The sequence below is a fragment of the Nelumbo lutea genome, chromosome 4, assembly GCF_056320005.1.
Source record: "Nelumbo lutea isolate HS-2025 chromosome 4, American lotus-T2T, whole genome shotgun sequence".
NCBI classification, from domain to species: Eukaryota; Viridiplantae; Streptophyta; class Magnoliopsida; order Proteales; family Nelumbonaceae; genus Nelumbo; species Nelumbo lutea.
The window spans coordinates 99396671-99420731 of NC_142687.1; the positions used below are offsets into that span (position 1 = coordinate 99396671).

Here is a 24061-nt window from a genome sequence, read left to right on the forward strand (position 1 = left end):
AAATATTTATTAATATTTTATATTTAAATTTAATTTTTAATACAGGAAAGTGAAAAAATTCTCATATTTCTTAGTCTAAAATATTTTATTTTTTAATAATATCATTATAATTTATTAAATTTAAGTTTAACTTTTAAGTTTAAATCTTTTGAACAAACGAACCAAACCGAAAATAGGCCCAAACCGATACAATCCGTGTTTGTGGGTTTTAAATAATGGTCAATCAGTTTCGAGTGATAAACTCCCAACTTGACTAGATCGATTTGGTTAGTCAAACGGCCTGCAACTGAACTGAACCAATCATTGAACACTCCCAATTTCAATTAAATTAATAGTCTAATCTCTAATAAATAACAATAGTTTAATCTCCAATAATTATTAAAAATTTATAGGAAAAGTACACAACCATTGAAAATAAATTTATAATGAAAATATAATAGATATCTAATAATAATACAAATGGTTGGGAAATTGTTCAACCAAAGTTGACTAGAAATACTAGAAAGCAGGTCGATCATTTTCCTTAGTTTGATTCGGAATGGCAACGGGACGGGGCGAGGCGGGGACAAAGTTATCCCCATCACCATGGGGATCCCCACTCCCCGTGATTTTTTATAATGTCAACCACTACGTTTTTATTTTTTATTTTATTTAAAAAATAAAATAAAATAATTAAAAATTGCAATCCTATTAGAAAAGATTCAAATATATTCAACTATATTTTTAAAAACATTAATATATAGATGTATGCATACATATATACATATATAAATGTATGTGTATATATACATATATATTAATGAGGATCCCATGGGGTGGGGATCGAGGTCCGCGTGGGGCAAAGAGCACTCTCCCCATCCCCGCATCGTCCCCGCCAACAGGGATGAAAATTTTCTCATCTTTATCCCCGTGAGGGAAAAATCATCCACATCTCTGCCCCCATTCAGGAAAAATCCCCACAATGATTGGGGAAATGGAGAAAATTGTCATCTCTAAATTTGATAAACAATGATATCTAAAATTAATTATTGTTATTTTTGTGTTGTAAAATAATATTAAAAGTATTATATAAAATATGAATGATTATTAATTATTATATATAACAATTGTATACTCTTGAATCGCTCAGGTCTCCGCCACTATTCTGTGAAAGCATGAGAATTCAGCCAGATATTGGAAATATGTTCCCATAAATTTAACATGTATGAAAGATATTCCTAATGTGTGGCTGTTGTCCTTCAGCCAAAAAGCTTCGGCCCAACCAATTAGTTTCTCTAAAGAAGATGAATAAAAACAGCTCCATATCTTCCAGTTTTTCTTCTGTACCCATCAAAAACTACATTTAATGATTTAATCATTTATGAATGTAAAAGGCACAAGTACATTATTACATGAATGTCTGTAAATGAAAACAAAACAACAATGCTTTACTTTCAAATTCAAAAAAGTAAAAAGAGCAAAAGTACAAATATTGCAAATATTTCCTGTGCATCAACCACAACTATTATGCCCATTTAGCTAAGACAGACATGCAACCAGCCCCAATTAAAAGTGAGATATATGCTCCAATCTGAAGTCTTCCGTTGCTTTGCATCCTAGGGTTCATGAAATCAGCTGCAAGTAGATCAACAAGCGCCATATAAATCAAGATCCCAGCTGCAGCAGAATCAAGAACCCCTTCAACGCTTAGAGCAGTTGAAGTGTTCTCATCATAAATGTTTGTTATTCCTAAGCCCACTGCAATCCCAACAGGAGTGGTAAGAGAGAAAAACAGTGTCATCACCACTACAGCCCTCCTTTTGAATCTTGCCTGTTGACAGACATGAAAAATGATGAAATATCTATCAATTAATAAACAAATAAAAGACAAAAAGCAATTGAACCAGAGATACAAACTCTCAAATGAAATTAACCATCATTTTCATTGCAGTTGGACTGAACCTACATAAATGATTTAAAAGCATAGGACCCACTTGAGACCAACCCAAGTGGAGCTCTACTCCTTGGGTGGGGTCCAAGAAACAGAGGACAACATACTGCAATTCGGTAAATGAAATGAAACAAATGGTTTAAATTTGATACCTGAGTGATACACCCCCCAAGTCCTATGCCCTCAAAGAACTGATGGAAAGTCAGAGCTGCAACCAGGGGCCTAATTGTTGAAGGGCTTTCAGAAGCTCCCAAAGAAATACCAATAATCACAGAGTGAACTACAATCCCCAACTCCAAAACCTTCATCACCAATACATCATTATTAGTACTCAGTTCTCATAAATTCATAATAATCAGGGCAAAACAGTGAAGGGAATTCAGAAACCCTACAGAAGGATTAATTGGAGAAGAGAAGCAGGAGATGGAAAACCACCAAAATTCTGGCCAAATACCAGATTTCTCAACAACCCATTTGAGTGAGATAGGTCAGTCCAACTCCCATGGCAACTTTACCTGAGAAATGATTCGATGCCGAAGAAGCTCCGAACTGCTTGAATCCGATCCGTGAGAGTGACCATGCGTAGCATGCGTATGAACATGGAGGTGCCCTGCATGCTCACCGCCCGTCTCCTGGTCGACACTCAACGGCTGAGCTTTATTGAAGTGAAGCCTCTGGAAGTAACTGGTCGCAATGGTATCCACCATTAACGTAATGATTCCAGACATCATTGCGACGAACCCAGTGAACGGAAAATTCTCCCACACCTTCCCTTTGAGGCAAGGCGACGTTAATTTCTCGAACGCATCGGGGAGAATGTGTATGAACCCAGTTGCTAGGATTACACCAGCTGCGAAGGCCTTGATCATAAAGAAGATATCATTGTCAGGTCGCAACGGCGGGAATGACTTTCCGAGCACCGGAATACAGACTCCAATCGCACTGGCCGACAGAATTGCTACCATCCCAGCTATCTTATATTTAAGTGATGTAGCTTTGTCATGCTCTTCCTCTGTTGGATCACAGGTGCACTCGCCAGAAGCTAAGATGGGGAGGAGGAGGAGGAGGATGAAGAGGAAGAGAGTTGATGAGATTCTCAAGTGCTTAGATGGACCAGGCTGAAGCTTATTCATGGTTGAGTGATAGAGAATGAGACGAAGAACAGAGAGCGCTGAAGTTGTTGGAAATGTGAGGTCTACCAGGATCCCTTAATTATATAAGCATCAGTGCAGCACAGCCAGCAGCTCGTTTCAGAGGTTCTGACTTCTGAATTTGACAATTAAAGAGAAAAGAAAAAAAGACAGATACTGGAGATAGCTTAACCGAGCCCTCCCGCAAAAAGCGATGGATTGAATTGAGAAGCGGAAAAGGCAGAAAAGAAAGCAGAAAGCACTGATAGATATTAAAAGCAATAAATCCAGGGTGTGGAGTGTGGACATTATGTTGTCATCGTGCTGTGGAAACATGGCTTTAAGCTTGGAGTGGGATCAGTGCTTTGCTTAGATTGGCAGAGTCAACTGACGAGATGTCGTTATAGGAGTTATTTATTCTTTTATTTATAATTATGCTTGATGACACAACAATTTTGTGGCAACATTTTACATTTTGCGAGTTGTGTGATACGCATATTTTACATCAAAAGAAACCGAGTTCAAATTTCAGGGCATTCCCCTTACGCCATGTTTAGGCTTTGTTTGTTGGAAGAAATATGATATCCGAAAAACAATTAATCAATAAATTGGAATCATAAACGTCATAGAGAATTAGATGTTATTTATTAAAATTCAAATAAATTGGAATCATCAACGTCATAAAGAATTAGATGTTATTTATTAAAATTCATGAGTGGGTTTTAATGGGTCAAAACTCTTTTTATATCACATCTTTTCAATATCATAGATTTTCCCTTGTTTGTTACTTATTAAATTAGTGTTTCTTGGGGTCCCATATCTCCTCCTCGCCACACTATGCATAATGCCTATGTAACAATTATAAGTGAATGCACCAATTGTAAGTCAACCATATGAGGATGATCTGTACATAGGTTTTGAAAACGGGGTGAAGAATGCGACAAGGGTTGCAACTTGTAATGCCAAAGGATGTGAAAGGCCTTTTGTGCCCAAGTGTCTAATCTAATTTCTTTTCAGTATATATCAAAATCCTAGAAACCAAATTTCCACTCAAATACCCTTAACTTGTAAGATTCCCATCCAATGATTCCAATCATTCCCCCATCAACAACATTTCACATGATCACACTCCATCATTTGAACTAGAATTATGAAATATCCAATCACATCAAATCTCAGCCCCAAATTCCAAGGTTTTATCATCCATCCATGGAAGATTTCATTTCAACAAATCTTACACTCCAACACTTCTAACTATCAAATTTCACCCCAAAATTTTTCATTGACCATCTACCTATCAAATTTCACCCCAAGATTTTGATATGACCATTCTTATTGGAAATGATCCCTTAAACCTCAAAACCTTCTCTTTGACCTGTTTTTAAGACCATAAAACCTTACCATCATCTTCAAACATCACTACATATTCAACCACCATACTTTGCCCACAAAAATTTCCATTTTACCCCTTCTTTAAGAAATATTTCGATTTGACCATTCTCATTGTTTTAAACTCCCCAAACATAAAGACCTCCCTTGGCCTTGTTCTTGAATTCAATAAACCTTACCATTACCTTTCTAAGACCACCAACTACTCACCAGTCGGATTTCGGTCCAAAAGTCCTCATTTTCCCCTCTATTTAAAAAGATTTCGATCTTGTCATTTTCATTGGCTTTGATCCTCCAAACACAAAAGCCTTCGTTTCATCCAAATTTTTAAGACCATCAAACATTACGATTGTTCTCCTAAAATCCTTAACTATTCACCCACCAAATTTTAGCCCCAAAATCTCCATTTTACCCCTAGATTTAAAAAGATTTTGGTGTACACACTCTCATTGGTTGAAACCCCCAAACAAGAAAGCCTACCCTCTCACTTGGTTTTCAGGTCATGTGACCTTGTCATCATCTTCTTGAGACACTCGACTATCTACCCACCAAATTCCCCATTTTGCCCTTTCATCAAGAAAGATTCTAATTAGCACAATCTTATTGGTTGAAACTTTTAATGCTCAATCTGCCCAAGATCCCTAGCAACTCTAAGGCCCCGTTTGGTTTGCTGGAATAGGGGTCTGGAATCGGAATCGGAATGGACTATTCCGGTTCCAACTGTTTGGTTGGGCAGAATCGGAATTTCATTCCCGTTCCTACTAGAATGGCATTCCCTCATTTGAGGGAATGGCCATTCCCTTCCCCTCCCTTGGGAATGAAACCTCATTCCTGTTGATTTTAATTCCCATTCAAACCCTAGCCGCCTTTCCCTTTTGGAGCCTATCCAAATTTATATCTATATATTAAAACAGAATTTTTCAATAAGCTAAGACTCTCCTATTTTTTGGTTGTTGGCACTTATCTATTTCCTACTTTTTGAATTTTTCTAATTTTAAAATGAACAAAAAAACTCAAAGTGCCAATCACTTTTAAGACTTTTATCTCTCCTCACTAACTCTTTCTCCTCTTTTTCATTAATTCCTTTAATTATCTCTTGTAATTAATTGTGACATTAGTTCTTTTCTTCAATAACTCATGCCATTAATTCTCTCTCCTTTCGATTACTCCATTAAACTCTCTCTCTCTCTCTCCTTAATGACAGGATCCATTCACCAAACTACATATATATACATTAAATGGTCAATTTAACTATAACTTTAGATACATTAGGTATATTTACATTAAACTATAATTATTAATAAAAATTAATTATATTGAAATGGAGATATTATTAGGCTAAATAATCAACAAATAAAACCAATTAAAAAAAAAAACTACCAATAAGGGACGAGTCAAGTGTAGGAGTTAACCTCTTTGATCTCACCTTAAAAAACCAAAAAGAATTGAGACCAGCCCGTGTAGCATTAGATACTATAGAAAACCCTACACCATGTTAAAACAAGTTGGGTAACAATAAAAATAGGCATCTACCAATTTAGTCTATGGGATTCAGGCCATGTTTGGGAGTGCTTATGTTAAAAATAAGTGCTTAAAAACAAATGCTTATTCCAATAAACACTTATTTTCAGTTGGCACCCTACTATTTCAAGTGCTTATTTGAAAAAATAAGCACTTATTTCATATCGGGCATTTGGTAGTCTTTTTCTTCAATAATCACTTCAATAATCATTTGTGACTATTTTGTTCTTCATTTGCTTTCAAATTTTCAAAATATACCCTTTATGAAAGTACTTTTATTAAATTACTTTTACAAAAATACTTTTATGAAAGCACTTCTATGAAAGTTATTTTATGAAAAGTACTTTTACATAAAAGCACTTTATGAAAACACTTTTACGAAAGTACTTTTACAAAATAACTTTTTGAAAGTACTTCTTAAAATTCAAGTAGGGATAATTTTATAAGTGGTATTTTAAAATTCAACTAGAGATAACTTTGAAAGAAAAAAAATTGAATAAGTGCTTATTGTATAAGCACATAAAAAATCTGGAAATTTGGGCTTAAAAAGTAAGCCATCATTTTTAAAATAAACAATTATTCTAGGCTTATTTTCTAAACACCAATAAGTGCTTAAGTATGTAATCTCAACCGTAATGAGCACTTATTCCCAATAAACACTTGTTTTTAAGCATTCCCAATAAATATGGTCTCAATTACTACTAATATTGAATTGGGTATCCAATTCAATGTCAAAAAGTGCACCCATTATGGTCATTTTGTAGTGATGGGATATGTTCCTCACAAACGGGCGCTTCACAGGATTAAGTACTGGAGATGTTCCCAATGCATGAGCACCAGGTGTGAGGAGCAGATCCGGTCTCCATTTTGTAACAGCTCTGCATGTCAGGTCACGATGATGATGGGTTTTACTAAGGTTGTGTTTGGTTGCAAGTATTGATGCAAAACCATGACAGGAAAAAAAATTTTGAATGTAAATTCTTACCTATTTTTGTTTCAAATCTTATTGATTGCAGTGCAAATGAAGTAAATTAAAACATAAAGTAGAATAAAGTAAAATCTAAAACAAAATTAAACAAAAATTTGTATTTTTTACGTTTACACATTCCTATGCATTTATATTAGTACAAATAAATTTGCACTGCAACCAAACACAGCCTAAGGCCATGACCACGTAATCGGGTGTTATTCTTGCATTTAATGAACCGGAGGCTACGGTTCGGTCATGGTCGTAATGCCTCATCACAGATTCTGTCATTAAGGAAAGGGGTGAAATACTGGAAACACCCTCAGAGGCCTGTGAAAAAATGAGGTCACCCTCTGCGGTGACCACGTGTCAAATGCATATTGGTGTAGATAATATTTTCCATATCGTCAGTATCTTACCTAAGTGTAACATGCACATAAAGTCCATGCAATTTAAATTTTTTTACTAGCTAAATGGAAATAAATGTGACTTAACGCTTGATAATTAAATTAGAAAGCTGAATTCTTTCAATACTGGAAGTTTAATTTAGCTCCCAACTCATTAGTTTAAAACAAAAATTTATTCTTATTCGGAAAAGTTTAGCCATTGCTTGGACTTGATTAATGTCTCAGATTGATGATTGATTTTCCCCTTTGTTTTTAGAAAGACAAGGCGGCTTAAGTTTTAAGTCTTAATGGATTTTTTTGAGGTAATTATATTAATGGGTTAGGAAATTGGTTTCAGCTTTGTGCAAACTTAATTTTATATATTTAGGGTGTTGAACAAGTTTTCCGGGTGTTTGTTTTGGTTTTGTGACAAATAAATGAAAACAAATAAAGAAAAGTCGTTGGTATTTAGTTTTTGTCCCGGCAACAAATCTTCTCTTGGATGAAGTTGGGTTCAATGTTTTAAAAATGGACTAGGAACGATTTTGGTCATCGGTTTTGGGTTGACAGATCGAACGAAAAATTCATTCTCACAAAAAAATTAAAACAATTAAAATAAAAAACAGAAAAAAAGACTCATTGAACATGCACGAAAAGATCGATAGTTGATCTCCTAGGTTAACAGATCATTGACCAATTTAACGGTTTTTGGCCAAAAATCAGAGATTTGGGAAGATAAGAGAACTAGTTTCCTGAACGATTCCCAGGCCAAATTAATAGCCCAACCATTCGGATCAACGACAATTCAAAAACATTGGTTTGATTTATGGTGTGGCTAAGCACAAACCATAATAGGGAATGCATCTAACCATCTACAAACCATAATAAAATGGTGTGGCTAAGCACAAAAATAGGACTATTATTGAAATAGCAATAAGAAGCATGCTATACGATAAGGGATTGTCAATAGTAAAACTCCATATGAAGTTTGGAGATGAATAAAATCCAGTGTAAATCATTTAAAAGTTTTTAATTATTTAGCCTATGCATTCATACATTCAAAACAAAGAAGGAAATTAGATACTAAAGTATAAAATGCATTTTCATTGAGTATAGTGAGAAGACAAAAAGCTATCAACACTATGATCCTATCTCCAAAAGGTTGATCATATGTCATAATGTGATTTTTAATGAAAATGAAGCTTAGAATTAGGAAACTAATCAAATTGTGCCCTTATCTATACTACTATTAAAAGTGTGAATGAGAGTGCGAAACTTTTGTTTAACTAAAATACCTCCTTTTTTTTTTTAATTTGGTCCCCCTCTAATTGTAATGACTAAAATCTAATTTGAATAACCATTTTTTTCCTCATTCAAATCCCTCTCATTAACTCTTATATTAAAGGTCTTAGCACCCATTAACATTCATTGAATCCTATTTTCGACAAGAATGCCCCTATTTTTAAACTTGGCCCCTATCTAATTGTGGTGGTGCAAAATGTAATTTGAACTACTACATTTCTACTCATTCAATTTCCTCTCATTAAGTCTTATATTTAGGGTACCAACTCCCATTCTTTCATATAGTCCTATATTAATTAACTATATTAATGAAAAATAAATATGACAAAGAACAATTATTTTTAATGACGATAGAAATAAAATACAAATTTAAAACTAACTCAGAAATGGAGTTGTTTTCTTGTTTAGTGGTAAGTCAAAAGTTCAACCTTTTGGGGCAAATGTATCAACCATTTTGATGTCATAATTAAATAATAATAATAATAATAATAATAATAATAATAATAATAATAATAATTAAAAGATGAAAATACACAAGTATAAAAATACAAAAAATTGGTAGAAAACATTTGAGCACATATCTAATATCATATATTTCAGCATATTAAATAAAAATAAGTGTGAAAAATATGAATAATTTTAATAGAAATATATAAAATTGTAATAAAAAATTGGAAACATATTATCTATTATTACCATCATCATAAAAAGTTGCTATATGCAAAGCACATGCACACTAACTAGTGTATTGAAACAAATGAATTTTCTGTTAAGCCTATGCATGATATAATCCCATCTTATTTTGCTCTTTCAACTCCTCCAAGGAAGATAAGAAGACTTAATGAAATATATTATTCTTGTGTACTTGCTCTATGTGCCATGAAGCCAACATGCTTTGAAGATGCAATAACAAAAGAAGAATTGTGTAATACAATGCAACAAGAGATAAATGTCATTGTAAAAAACGACACATGGACATTGGTTAATCTACCTCCTAAAAAAGAAGCAATAACGTAATGGTATCTTTGAAACTTTTGAACTTGTCTCTATAATTAACACTTTAAAACTATCTTAGCCTTAGCAACCCAAAAGAAGTGGTAGGTTTTTCAGCTTGATATCAAATCAGCCTTCTTCAATGGTGATCTTGAGGAAGAGATATATGTTGAGCAACCATAGGGATTTGAGAAGGAAGGCATGGATAGGGATGGATTCAAGCCGAGTTGAGTCGAATACTTGGCTATTTGAGCTGGGTTCGCAGGAATAGTATCAGGCTCAAGCTCGATTTGAGCTAGACACTTGAGCTTGAGCTCGGCTCAGCTTAGCTCGAGCTCGACTATAAGCCAATTTTTTTGAATAAAAAAATATATTTATAAAATTACTTTTTATTTTTAGACAAAAATTAAGAATTATGAAAATTATTTAATGTTATATACACAAAATAATTATAAAAATTATTTTTATTTTACATACAAGAAAATAAGAATTATAAAAATTATTTACTATTATACATGAAAAATAAAAATTATTATTATATATAATAAAATTATTGTATGTATGCATGTATGTATGTATGTATTTATGTATGTATAATAAAATTTATTTATTTAATACTATGCTCACGGGCCTCACGAGCCAAGATTCACTGGGCTCAAGTTTGGCTCGATTAGCAAATGAGCTTATATATCGAGCTTGAATTTGGCTCAGTTTGAACCAAGCTGATCCGAGCTCGAATAGCTCGTGAAAGGCTTGGCTCGTGGCCACCCCTAGGCATGGATCATAAAGTGTAAAAATTGAATAAGACACTCTATGGGCTCAAACAAGCACCAAGAACCTAGTACAACAAAATACATAGGCTGGTATTTTGTAGAAAATGACTTCCATAAGAGTGCTAGTGAACCTATTCATTATGTAAAATACATAGGCTGGTATTTCTATGGACTCAAACCAGTGCCTCCTCTGCTTTCATGAACTTATCAACCTGGGTGAGGAACTCCTCCATAGAGGCTGGAGGGTTCAACTCAACTTCCCAGCGTAAGTCAAAGTGGCGGACACCATTCACCGCTACGATGAGTTGTACTGCTGGGTCAAGGTTGGGGATTTGTAGACGCTACAAATAGAATCTCTTGATGTAATCTCAGAGGATCTCATTCAGTCCCTAGATGACATTCAATGGGCAAGTCACGGATTTGGGGAACCTCTTGCTAGTGGCGAAGTGCGTGGTGAACTAGTTCCAACTTCTTATGGATTAGGTGACCAATCTCGAGTACCACATCCAAGCTATGCCTCAGAGAGTTGTTAGGAAAGCCATGCACAGACTTGCACCATTGGTCCTATATAGCTGCATTAAGGCTTGAAAACTATCGATGTCATCCACAGGGTCTATTATTCCATCATAGGATTCGAGACTGGGGGCCTTGAAATCTTTAGGTCGCGGGGCCGCAAGTATCTCAATGGCTAGCGGCGAGGTGCGAGATATGTATCATGCGGGCAAGTTGCCAATCAAACTGGATTCCTTGTTCTCATTTTTCTATCCACCTCACTCACGGACGAGGTAAGTTGACTCTAAGGCATGGTGTGTACATCTACAGCATCTCCTTCGGTTGAGCTGGCAGCTTCGGTACCAATGGGCGTAGTAGCTTGGCTCTGCCCTTCCATCGGGGCTTGGTTCAGGTTTTGATCGGAAACCTAGTTCGGAACTTGGTTAGAAACCTGGTTGGGAACCTGATTAGGGACCTAGTTAGGAACCAATTTAGGGTTCACCCAGTGTTCTACTATTGTTGTTGTCGTCGCTACTACTACGTTCACTACTACTACTACTGAGATTGTTGTTGATATTGCACCCCTAGCAAGGTGGTGAACCGATCTTCCCATGCTCTCATTTGCGAGTTCATCTCTCAAACACATTGCACTAACTTATAGAACTGGCGCTCATCGATTCTAGCAGGAGCCACTGAGGGATCGACTGTAGGAAGAGGTGTGTTTACCTAAGGTAGTGGAAGAGCCGAGTTTGACACAGGTGGGATGCTTGGTGGAGTCAAGGGCATAGTGATTTGTCCGATTGTCACTGAGGGGACCTTCGGGAGTAGTGTGGGTTGGTCTTGCCCCTGTGTGACCTGCTTGTTGTTAGCAGGTTGGTTGCTTGATGAAGCCATTGTTATTGTCGTGAAAGTGTTGGAACTGTGAGATCTTGGCTTTTAGTAGTGGTTCCCACAAACGATGCCAATTGATGGAGCACGATCTAGCAGCTCTCACGCGGTGGATGACTAGGATACTGAGTTGGAGGTCTCCTTGTCAGAAGCCAAGCTAAGTTTGGCCGAGCTGAAGGTAGCTCGGATGATAAACTGTATAGTCCTATAGAGAAACCTATGAGAAAACAATATCAAAATGCCCGGGTTGCTTTTACCCAGGGTGGGCACTCCGATGCTTAAGTCAAAGAATAGTTTCTTGGAGAATGAGAATGCTTAGAAGATGAGAGTATGCAAGAGATTAATTGCGTGTACCTTCTCTCAGGAGAATGATGCCTTTTTATATAAAGGATTAGATACCCTTTGTAACCGATCCGAGATTCTTAGGAGCCACTTTCACTAAGTTGGGAGATAATATCTCTGTCGGTTACGTAATCTGTGCAAAGAGATAAGGGGCTTTCAATTGACTCCGATGCGGGTAGGTTGGTTTAACGGTCGAGCGTTATTACTCCAGAGAACTCGGTCTTGTTAACGGATCTATGTTATAAGTTGGCAAGCACGCATTGTAGGTTGCCATTTGTACCCTACTTAGCTCGAATGGATCCTAAAGGAGGTCGCTCCTTATGCGGATGTCCTTTAGGTCCGACAAACTAAGGTACTTTAGGTCGGCCTTAGACAAGGTGCTACTAGGCGCCCTATCGAGGTGATATGCTTTCTCAATGTTGAGGTGTCACCTAAATGCCACGTCTTTGAAATGGTTAAAAATTTTAAGGAGAATATGAACAATGTTTTGAAATGTCAAAATGCTTGGAATTCATGTTATTCAAGATGGTAATGAAATTTCTATCTATCAAAAAAAATCTTTGGATCTCTTGAGAAAGTTTGGAATGTCAAACAATAAACTACTAAAACTCCTATGAATGTGAATGAGAAACTTTCCTTCATCGATGGTGTTGAGAAGTGTGATGAGAAATATTTCAAAAGCATGGTTGGAGGTCTACTATTCCTTAATCATTATTTCCTGGTTTATGCATAGACCAAGTAAGCATCGTCTTGGAGATACAAATAAGATTTTGAGATACTTCAATTTTGGCATACGATATACAAGTGTCACTGACTCTAAACTAATCTCTTTTTCTAATAGTGATTAGGCAGGTAATACTAATGATAGGAAAAGAACAACAAATTACCTATTTAGCCTTAGTTTAGGAGTTATATCTTGTACAACAAAGAAGCAATCTACTATTGCACTTTTAAGAACTATGACTACATGCCAAGCTATTTGGCTACGAAGGATTTCGAATGATCTGAATAAGAAGCAAAACGAGGCAACTTGGGTACATTGTGACAATAGGTCCACGTCCACTATTGCTCTCACAAAAAATCCAATTCACCAAGGAAGAACCAAACACGTAGAAATTCATCATCATTTCATTCGTAAGTTAGATGCAAAAAAGGAAAAGAATTTGAATTGAAGCATTGCAACACTGAAGACCAGGTGGTAGAAATGCGTTCAGAAAGGTACCAATAGAACATCAGTCCAACAAAATTACAAAAGGCTTTAAAACAGTGTTGATACGGGCTTGCCTTGATGGAAGCCGGTCTCGCTTATTGTGATGGGGAGATACTTCGAATGCACAGATGGGATGGACTGTGGGGCGCATTCCATGGACTGGGCAGCTGATCCCGCCCCAAAAATGGAGGGTGCATCAGATTGGTAGCTAGTATTGAAACTTATGCCAAACTCTTATATGTTTATGATTCGGCATTAAGCAAACGAGGATTCATATAGCTGACCATGACAAGGCCAAGTATAGAACAAACACAAAACCATTACAGGTCAGCCCATTAACAGTTGCAATGGATAATCACTTTACTTGTTTATGGTACCTTCAAATGATAGGCACAGTATTCTATTAAAAGGACATTTCAATTCTTCTATTTATTGTATCTGAGGACTACAAATACAAATATACATATAAAATAATACAAATACATAGTTTTGCACTCTATATATTTGTATTTGTATTCCTTCCAAATTAAGCCTTAGGCTGTATTTGATTGCAGTGCAATTTTATTTGCACTAATATAAATTTATGAGACTGCAAATGAAAAAAAATGTAAATTTTGGTTTAATTTTGTTTTAAATTTTATTTTATTCTGCATTGGATCTTAATTTATTTAATTTTTAATGCAATCAAACAAAGTAAGATAAAATTTAAAACAAAAATAAATCAAAACTTACACTCAAATAATTTGCACTACCATAATTTTGCATCAATGCAAATGAATTTTCACTGCAACCAAACACAACCTTAAGGTTGAGCAAAGATGTAAAAAGAAAAGATTGCCCACAGGCCCACATACATCTAAATCTTCAGACAAATACAAAAACTTGGCCTTTCTTTTACTGTTCTCTCTAAATAAAAATAAAAATTTTAAAGAAAAAAACAAATACAAACACCAAGGCCTCAAAGGATTGACTCTTCTGTTAAGGGGAGCTGAGATATTGAAAGGAGAAAAAAAAAAAACAAAACGAAAAATCAAAATTAATAAGTTAAAAAAATCATTGCACTAGTCCATTCCAAACGAATTGAACCGATCAAGATCAACACTTTGGAAGATCAGACGGTGGAGGTGGCAGCTTTTGATTTGGGAGATTTCCATCCATCACAACCCATGCCATCTTCAAACCCCAACTTGTGTGGACTTCAAGGTGGCAATGCATGAACCATACTCCTGTTGACATATAATCACACCATGGAAATGAATTAAACAAAATATTATTAATTCGTATGACTTCAATTTGCGCTGGGCTTGCAGGGCTAATGTCAGGTGAAAGTTCAAATTTGGGCCTGGACCGCCCAAGCCAAAGTTGTATTACCTTTGGCCCACCGCATACAGCACTGGGCATAAAGCTTAGATGATGGTGATGATGATTACTCACCTTGGGGTTAAAATGAATGAAATGGCAAAATAGGATTTAGGATCGTTCACTGAAACACTCTTTGTAGTTTTACAGATTTACTAAAACCCATCCTTTATGTTTTATTAAAACACCCACTATAATTTACAGCCAATTTACTTAATCCCTTGTATTTCTGTCTATAAATGGTAATGTGACCATATAAATAGAGTGAAAAAATGTTTTAGGGCTTAGGCCTAAGCTTTTTTATTCCAAAATTACCCCTAAAATTATGTATAAAGCTTCTAAAAAGAAACGAGGTTTGATTTTCAGATCTATCAAAGAATGTTTGGCTTCAGCAGAATGAAGAAGAGAGAATAATGACATCTATGTTTCTTTGTGAGCAATGTGTCTTCCTTCTTCAAACATAAATTTTACCAAATAGAGTTGTTGCCCATATTTTATTAAGGACAAGAATGACATCTCTTTGTTTTCTGTAGATTCAATGTGTTTGGAAGAATGTTAAGGTCAACATTGTCATTTTTTAAACTATAGTTAGGTTTTAGTAAATCCATGAAACTACAAGGAATGTTTGAATAAATGACCCTAAGATTTATATAACTAAGCCTAGGGATGATTGTAAAAAATCGAAAAAAACCGAACCAAAAATTCTGGTTAACCGAACTGATCAATTTGGTACTTTCAAAAAACTAAAGGGATCGGTGTGGTTTCAGTTAACCAATATAAAAAACCAATGGTTAACTGAACAGACCGATATACATATATTTATGTATATTATATATTTTTCATATATATTTTATATTATTTATATCTTATAAATGAATATATACATATATAATATATTATTTATTATTTATAATATAATATAATATTTTGTATTTATTATATATAATATTATAAAAATAAAAAAAAACCGATAAACAAAACCAACCGTTAATCGAACCAATCAACTGATTAACCGATCAGCTTCGGTTACCGGTTTTCCAAAAAAAAAAACGGTAGTACCGGTTCGGTTTAGAAAAAAAATAAGGCTCACGGTTCGGTTGTCTGCCATATGATTGGGATCATTAGGCTTTGAGGAGGAGGAGGAGGATTACCCACCTGGGTTGTCTGCGATGAAGCGAATGGCTACCCAACCGCCGGATGGCACACCGACGGTGTTCCTCTCCACAGGATCGACAAGATTGAAGCTGGCAGGATCCTTGTTGGGATCAAAGTTACCGAATCCTTGGCCAACGACGAAGAAATTGAATCCATGGAGGTGGAGAGGGTGGCTTTCAGCACCAAGTATGCTAGTGTCCTGCATCACTAGCTCGACGCTGGTGTTGAAAGGCAGCACCACAACCTTGGTAGCATTGTTCACAAATGTGTTGTTGGGTGGAGTGCCGGTGTAATTGAAAGGAAAGGGTGGGTTTGTGGGGAAATCAGTGGTGTACACACCCTTGGCCTGCCCAAAGAAATGAGCCTGCAGGAGGGCGGTGTTGGGGAGTGCAAAGGAGACATTGTTGATTGAGGCCGAGAACTTGGTGCCTTTAGGCCCTTGGCAGGTCTGGTTCTGCGGGCATCGGCTACTCCCCAAGCCTACCGTGAAGAAGAAGCGCCTGTCCACAGTCTGAGGGACATTTGCAGGAAATTGAGCTGTGGCCAAGCTGCGCAATCTCTTGGCGAAGTTGGTGGCCAAGGTGGTGTCATTGAGGGGAGGAAGGGTTGGCTTCAAGAGTTTCTTAGCTGCTGATGATGATCTGGTGGTGGTGGTGGTGGATGGAAGTTGGTATTCGAGAATTCCGGCAGTGGTGGAGTTGTCGAAGGTGCCAAGGCCGGTGACATACGGCCTAGCGGCCATGAGGAAGGTGGCGTTGGGGTAGTGAGGCTTGGTCTTTAGAAGGACATTGATGGTTTGGCCTGGTGTAATAAGAAGCGTCTCTGTGTCGAAGGGTTTCACGTAGACTGCATCCACGTCAACAACCGTGAGAGAGTGGTTGGCGATGCTGAAGAATAGCTCGTCATTGAGTGCAGCGTTGATCAGACGGAGGAGGTAAGTCTTCCCAGGCTTCACCTTCAGCTTGAATGTATCTGTCAATTAAGGCATTTGTCAAAGTGAAGCAAATCAAAGCATCAGTTAGCTAGACTGGCCGGGATAGTTTAGTTCTTGGGCCAAACCCAAATTGGCCTGAAAGTGGTTGGTTGGGTTACCCTTGGCCGAGCAGTTGTACAATGGACCGGGAAGACCATTGATGGTGTAGGCATCAGAGACATTTGGGCCCCCTCCTGTCTGCAAAGCCTGACTGATCACAGCCTCAGGGTCTGCATTCCACCATTCTCCTGGAAATTCAAGTCAAAATTCTGCTTGTTGGTGAAATTATAACTAGAACAAATTAAACCATGCACAATTAATGATTTCACTCATCTCATTGGTTGTTATTGAGTCATTTAGTTACCAAAGATGATGGGGATTTCCTTGTAGGGTTTGGTGAAGGGGTAAGAGGCATTGCGCTTGGGAAGAATGACAATGGGTCCATAAAGGGTGGACCTTAGCCATGAAATGTGGGCATGCCAGAACAGAGTCCCTCTCTGTCCAGTAATGGTGAAGTTGTATACATAGGCCTGGCCGGTCTGAATGGGGCATTGAGTCACATAGGCCGGCCCGTCCGCCCATCCGCTCCGGAGCTGCCGAATTCCATGCCTGTTCTTCCATAAACAACCATTTACCATACTTAATTCAAGTATTAATCATGCATGTAAATTGTAAACCAAACACAACTACCTTAATAATTAAGCACCACAATAACTTACCAGTGCAAGGTGATGTTGTTTTGGACTTGATTAACCACCTTAATAAGCACCCGGTCACCCTCCTGAGCGATGATTCGGGGCCCCGGAAACTGGCCATTCACAGTCACAATGCTCTTGGTGTGGCATAGCCTTGTCACATTCTTAAGCTTGATCTGCAATGTGGGTTCAAATTTACCCAAAGTGAGGGAAAAACATACAAGAGAAAAAATTTGTTAGCTAAATGACATATGTTGACAGAATTCTATGATTCTATGCAATATGCATACATCAAATTTATAGTGCCTGGTGATTCCTGAACGCTCGGCCACCATGAATTCCGGCAGGAGCCACAGGGTGCCCAAGACCATGAGAATAGCTCTCAGAGTCGGTGATGAAAGAATATAAGAACCCATCTCAATCTTTCTCTCTTTGGAGAGACAAGAGGCCAAGATTAATTAATCCAACTGGCTGCTTGAGTATGAGGCCATGGAAGCTTGTGAGGTCTCTTTATATAGACAGAAGGCTGGAGTGGAGTTGATTAGGTGATGAAGTCAGTAACAATAAAATGAAAGCGATCGAGAGCTAGGGCTCTGCTCTCGTCAGTTTGATCAGACCAAGTGACCAAACACTGGTCGCGTTAACTTTAGAGTGTTGTCAAAGTGAAATTATTTTATTTAATTGACCTCAAATTTCTTCTTCATTCTACCGTTTCCCAACAGAAAATGTATATTCCAAAAATACCCTTATCGTAAAATGTCAAAATTTCTTGCTACTAATTAATATTTGATTAGACAGTCATAGTTTGGATCGGAGTACACCTGATTTATAATAAGTGTTCAGAAATTTCACCTCCAATCTCGCAATGTCTAACTGATTAGCCGAGGTGCCTCTTATTCTTTAGAGATGCAACTTGAGCTGGGTTAAATAAAAATAAATAAAACATAATAAGGTACTTGGGTTTGTTGAAGGTCAGGTTAGGGTTCACAGTCATCATTAATATCATCTAAATCTTGTCAAACTATAAGTGATTGGTTACATGAATCCTGCTTCATTCCATTCTGCTCAGTGTCTATTGCAAAATAGGGGAGTTCACATCTGCACCCCACAATGTCCCACAGAATATCCTCATCATGTATTGCGAATATCTCCTGATGATGACATCATTGGTTCTGTATTATTATCGGAAAATGTTTTCAATACACGACAGGAATGTGCTGTAGGGTGCAGATCTGAACTCCAAGTAAGGGTATTCGTCCAGTAGGATTAAGTTGGGTTGAGGTCAAATCTAACCGAACCTGAGCTGTGAAACCCTAACCTAAAGTTTTGAGAATGACTTTAGATTATATTCAGGTTGGTCCAACTTTTACTTCCTCTTGTTGAATGTTCTTTTATTTTCATGGGGCTACACAACCAGGGAGGGGGAAAGAGGGAAGGGGAATTTGGATTCAGTCCTCACAAGTCACAAAACGTACCATGCTCACAGCCACTTGTAGCTGTGCATTGGGAATTATCTCCCCATCCCCATCAATGAAAACATACAAATAATAGATTATTTGTGAGGACTGAATTTATACTCGGGGGAGGGGAGCCGATCCCCCAACTGTCTTTTGGGATTCAACTTGGATTGGCTCAGGTTGGAAACATTGTAAAATATTAACTTGGGTCAACCCAAGTTGCATCCCTAACTCTGGTGCAGAAGGAATTCAATCTCAAATCTCCACAACAAGCAGCCAGAAATTTCACAGGCATGTATGCATTAATGGATTCATAATTGCATGTATGTTGCATGTATACATACATGGCATGCATATACATGAGTAATTAAATGCATATCTCTATAAAAGTTTTAAAAAAATTGGGTTGGGTCGAATTGGCCAACGCTCAACTTAACCCAACCCAATTTTTCTGGATTACCCAAGCTGCAGCCCTAGTGCCAAGATAAGGTTAGATTAGGGTTAAGGTTGAAAAATATGAATGCGGCCAACGTAGCTTCAGATTCAATTTGTGTTGAGACTTGTGCAATTCGGTCCAGCCTAATCCTGGCATTTGTCCATATTTTGAGTTTAAAGACAAAGGCTTTTGTATTCCATAAGTATCCTAAAGCACCATAACCTTTATAGTAAACCAATCTTAAGTTTAAGTAGTGAGAATATTTCTTTTGAAGTAAAAGAGAAAAAAAAAAAAACAAACAAACACGAAGAGCTAAACTAAAGTCATCAGGTTAGGTTAGGGTTAGGATTGATGGTTCAACAACTCGGGTTGAGCTAACTAAAAAACTGCCCTGTGTTTTGTATTATGAGGGCTATAATAGTCCAGCCATCCGACCAACAATCTCCTGAGCACAATTGAAATATATAATATTAAAGAAAAAAAAAAACTTAAACAATAGGAAAATTGATTTACATAAATAGTTTGTAATCTACTTAATCAATTATTCACTAAAGAGAGATTAAGGGGTGGTCATGGGCTGGGCTGGGCCAGGCCCGGGCTTATGATTTTTATTTATACAATATCAAATATATAAATATATTAAATTATATTTCATAATATATGTACAAAATTTATCTTTATACATTATATAATATAAAATTATATGTCATAATATATTATATAAAATATAATATATTATATATGAATTTGACTACAATGTCGGAAATATATAATACTGAAAAAACTTACAACCAATCAACCTGCACCATAAAAGTAAGAATCAATCACGTGAATTTTTTACCAAAATTCATGAGAGCTTATGATTGATCAAAGCCCATACCCAGAATTTCCGGGACAGGCTGAAAATGATTACCCTAAGAACATGCCATTCAGTTCAGCTTCTTCAATTATTATCAAACAACCTCTAGTTAACTCTATATTTATATTTACATACCATAGTGATAAGCTCAATTATTTACCAAAAAATATAAAATAACCTTATTAATGAAATGAGGATATTTTTGTCATTTTATTATCACACGTACGTCGTGGCTCAAAATTTCAAATACAAAAATAAAAAATAAAAAATAAAAAAAAGAAAGAAAGAAAGAAGAGTATTTTCCTAACGACCTTTCCAAATCAAATGGTCACCATCTCCACATTAGTCGATCGTTTTTGTCAAATAATTTGAGTTGCTTTCAATTTCCACACACATCGTAAATATGGTTGGTGCTGATGTTCCCCAAGAATTTCTAAACAAACTGGAGAATGACATTCCACTGACTCGATCTTTCTTCCAAGCAAGATATCCCGACCCCGACAGACATAGACCACGTTTATATGAGCTTTTGCTTGAGTTTTAAGCTATGGAAAACAAAAATAAGTCAATAAAAAGTATTTTGAACAATCTGAAGCAAAAGCACTTTTTGTGCTTTCATATATATGTTTTGTGCTTTAAATGCAGAGACCCTAAAGCTTATTACTTGCGATGAAAACGCGAAGAAAAAGGAATAACGACTGAGTCTTATATATGAAGGAAACACATTGAAGAGGCTTCTAATTAGACGCCCATGGAGTACAGTCGACAGTCGTGAAGAACACGCAACTCACAACTGTACGTGTAGGTGCACCAACTACCCTTCTTGTAAGGAATCCTTTTACTGAACCCTACTGTATATTGGGTTATATGCTCAAATCAACCAAGGTGGTGTTTGGCGTGTATTTCAGTGTATTTTGGTTTGCGCAGAAAGACTGAAAAGGCTGAAAATCTGAGATTAAAGCTGTCTTCTTGTGCTGAAAATAGCCTTTTCATTTGTTTTTAACAGCTCGATAGGCCACAAGAGCCAAACAGTCTTGGTCTTTAAAGATAAGATCCCAAAAGCTCAGTGTGCCTTCTTACTATTAGGCTGTTGAAAGATCTATTTGAAAAAATTTGACAAATAGGCCCCAAGTCCCCATTTGGGAGTACTTTCATACAATGGTTTTTGCTTTGCAAGGTGGGCCCAGAAAATCCAAAAACTATGTTTGATGGAAAAAAATCCGGATAGCTCAAATACACTTTTATAGAGAACAAGAAAATGACTTTCTGATGAAACTATTTTTAGTAGGTTCTTCTAAACATTTCAATGAAAACAGCACAATCAAAACTGAAACCCTCCCAAAACGGGGCCATAAGCCTTCTCCCAACATACACCACCAGCCTTCTCCTTGCCCTAAGCTCTTCTAGACCCTTGAGTATCTATATGCAAATCAACTCATGGTTTATAGGAATCCATACCTTACTATGTCCGTCGGTCTGTATTTTTAAATGTTAATATGATTCATATTTGTTTCCTAAACATATCTATACATATCTTAATTCCTCCATCATTTTCCAATTGTATCCCAATAGTTTAGAATCCAAATAAATTATAATCCCTATTAATAGTCATTTTAAACTTGGGCTATGTTTGGTTTGAAGGAAAAGGTAGGGAAAGGGAAAGGAAGGAAAAGGAAAGAAAAAAAGAAAAACCAGATTTCTTTATCTTTTCCTTCTTTTCCTTACCTTTTTCTTCAAACCAAACATAACTTTAGAAATGACTTTTGTGGGACCTATATATTTAAGTTTATTAATTATACCTTTGGTAAATTAAAAGATCTTTACTTTAGAGTTGGATGCTACTGCCAACTCATCTCATCCCAACTAACTATGGTCGGCCACATGAAACTTGTTTCATAGAAGGTTTCTCACAGTGTCTTATCGAGAGCAATCTTTCATATCAAAGGCCACCACCAACCTAAGGATTTTTTTTTATCTATGAATCTGGGAAGGGGCCATCTTCTGTTGTTGTATGCCAATCAAGCTATCGCTTTCTTTGACTAAATGATGAATGATATGACTTTTGTCTACTGATAGATATATGCTAACCATGAGAAGTTAGGACATATGAACACTTTTTGAAAGTTAATACTTAATAGTTAATCCTTTCATGAGATGTCCTTGCTCAATTCTTAATAATAATAAGTGTTTTGTCCCACTGAACTAAGTTCTATTATTTCTTGGATGAAATCTCCTCATGCCTTCCTAAGGCTGGATATGGAAACGGTGCAAATAGGGTACAAATGTTGGTTCAATGCAAATATACATTCTGGTTCAGTTTTGTTAGTGTTTGGTAATAAAGAATTTGTGTATTAATAATGTCAGAAAACACAATTTTTAAGGCATGTTTACACCTAAAATAAGAGGTAATTTTACATTAAAAAAGAAGAAGTAAATTTGCATTCAAAGTGGTTAATATTAAAAAAAGGTATATTTCTATATCAAGATTCATGTTTGCATCCATTACAACTAAAAGACGTTTGATGAAAAAGTAAATTTGCCAATGCAAAACTAAACCCAACTTTACATTTATATGGACCATAATTCACTTTGCATATTTGCATTTATGCTCTATTTGCATCATTTCCAAGCATAGCCAGGTCAGTGTTGACGGTGCCTTCCATTTCTAGTGTCATTATTATAGATGAATTGGGCCATTCATTTTTTGGATGGATCACTTTATGTGCATAGTGTTTGTTCTCCCATTGAAATAATTGAAGGTATTGTGATCAATTTTTAACCCAACCAGTTGAACCCGCCAACCCACCCATTAATTGACAGGTTGGATTGGGTTTTTTTGTCTTGGGTCAATAGCGGGTTGGGTAATCCAACAAGTTGTCCTTCAATGGGTTGGGTTGGTCGGGTTATTGGTTAACCCATGGGTATCAACTAATAAACAAGGGTTTCATCATATTGACTCTCTTTTTCTCTTTCACCTTTGCAACTGCATAAACTTTTCAACAATATTTTAAAGAAAGCTTCAGATAAAGGAAGCAGATGATCTCAAATCGAAAAAGCTTCAATGACAATATTAACAATTCTTAAAGTAGGAAGCGAATGGTCTCATCTTCTCTTCACTCCGAAAAATCCCCAGTCAATACTAAAATCTTCAAAAACAAAAGGAAGTAGACGATCTCAAATCGAAAAATCTTCAGTGAAAATTTAACAATTCTTCAAGTTAGCTAGGAAGCGAACGGTTTCATCTTCTCTTCACTCAGAACAGTTTCCAATCAATACCGAAATCTTTCGAGAAACTTCGTTGCTACTATATATGTTTTGTTCAAATTTTCAAATCATGTTTTCTGGCAACTTGGTGATCCCTTGTGGTGTATATAGATTTGCATGGATCTTCTAAAATGAAATACGGATTCCTTCCTCCTTTATACCATGTCGTTTGTGTGTTTGGTTCAAACTTAGGTTTTGAATGTTGAATGCACCGATTTTCCTGTTTGTAAATTAAATGTTTGTTTTTTTCAAATAAAACCAAGATGTTTTTTCAATCAATTGTTCTTTAATATTCACTTTGTTCATCTATTTTATCGCTTTTGGTTTGAACTTTCTAGTTCAATGACCTATCTTTGGTTTGCTATAAATGGTTTTAGATTTGCTCTACGCTTGGACCGAACTGATTTAACTTGTTGGATCCATTTAAGTAAAATTTCTATTTCTTTCTCTCCACATTTTTTATTGCGCAAATGCTTTCAATAGTCTCAGGCTCCCAGCAATCATTCAAAAAAAAAAAAGGAACTACACAATTGCTTCCTC

At 36.3% G+C, this 24061-nt stretch overlaps 2 protein-coding genes across 2 annotated transcripts; both read right to left on the reverse strand.

Moving 5' to 3' along the window:
* Positions 1-1312: 1312 nt before the first annotated feature.
* Positions 1313-3312, reverse strand: LOC148862162 (zinc transporter 1-like). The gene is made up of 3 exons (XM_088982309.1): positions 2446-3312; positions 2083-2232; positions 1313-1810 (listed from the first exon to the last, which is right to left on the reverse strand). The coding sequence occupies exons 1-3, from the start codon at positions 3061-3063 to the stop codon at positions 1505-1507; spliced, it is 1074 nt and encodes a 357-aa protein (XP_088838435.1). The 5' UTR covers positions 3064-3312; the 3' UTR covers positions 1313-1504.
* A 10768-nt stretch (positions 3313-14080) lies between these two features.
* Positions 14081-17991, reverse strand: LOC148862163 (laccase-17-like). Its single transcript, XM_088982786.1, has 6 exons — positions 17796-17991; positions 17530-17681; positions 17175-17419; positions 16930-17058; positions 15838-16809; positions 14081-14549 (listed from the first exon to the last, which is right to left on the reverse strand). Exons 1-6 carry the CDS (start codon positions 17919-17921, stop codon positions 14419-14421), a joined length of 1755 nt encoding a protein of 584 aa, XP_088838912.1. The 5' UTR covers positions 17922-17991; the 3' UTR covers positions 14081-14418.
* Between the last annotated feature and the right edge of the window lie 6070 nt (positions 17992-24061).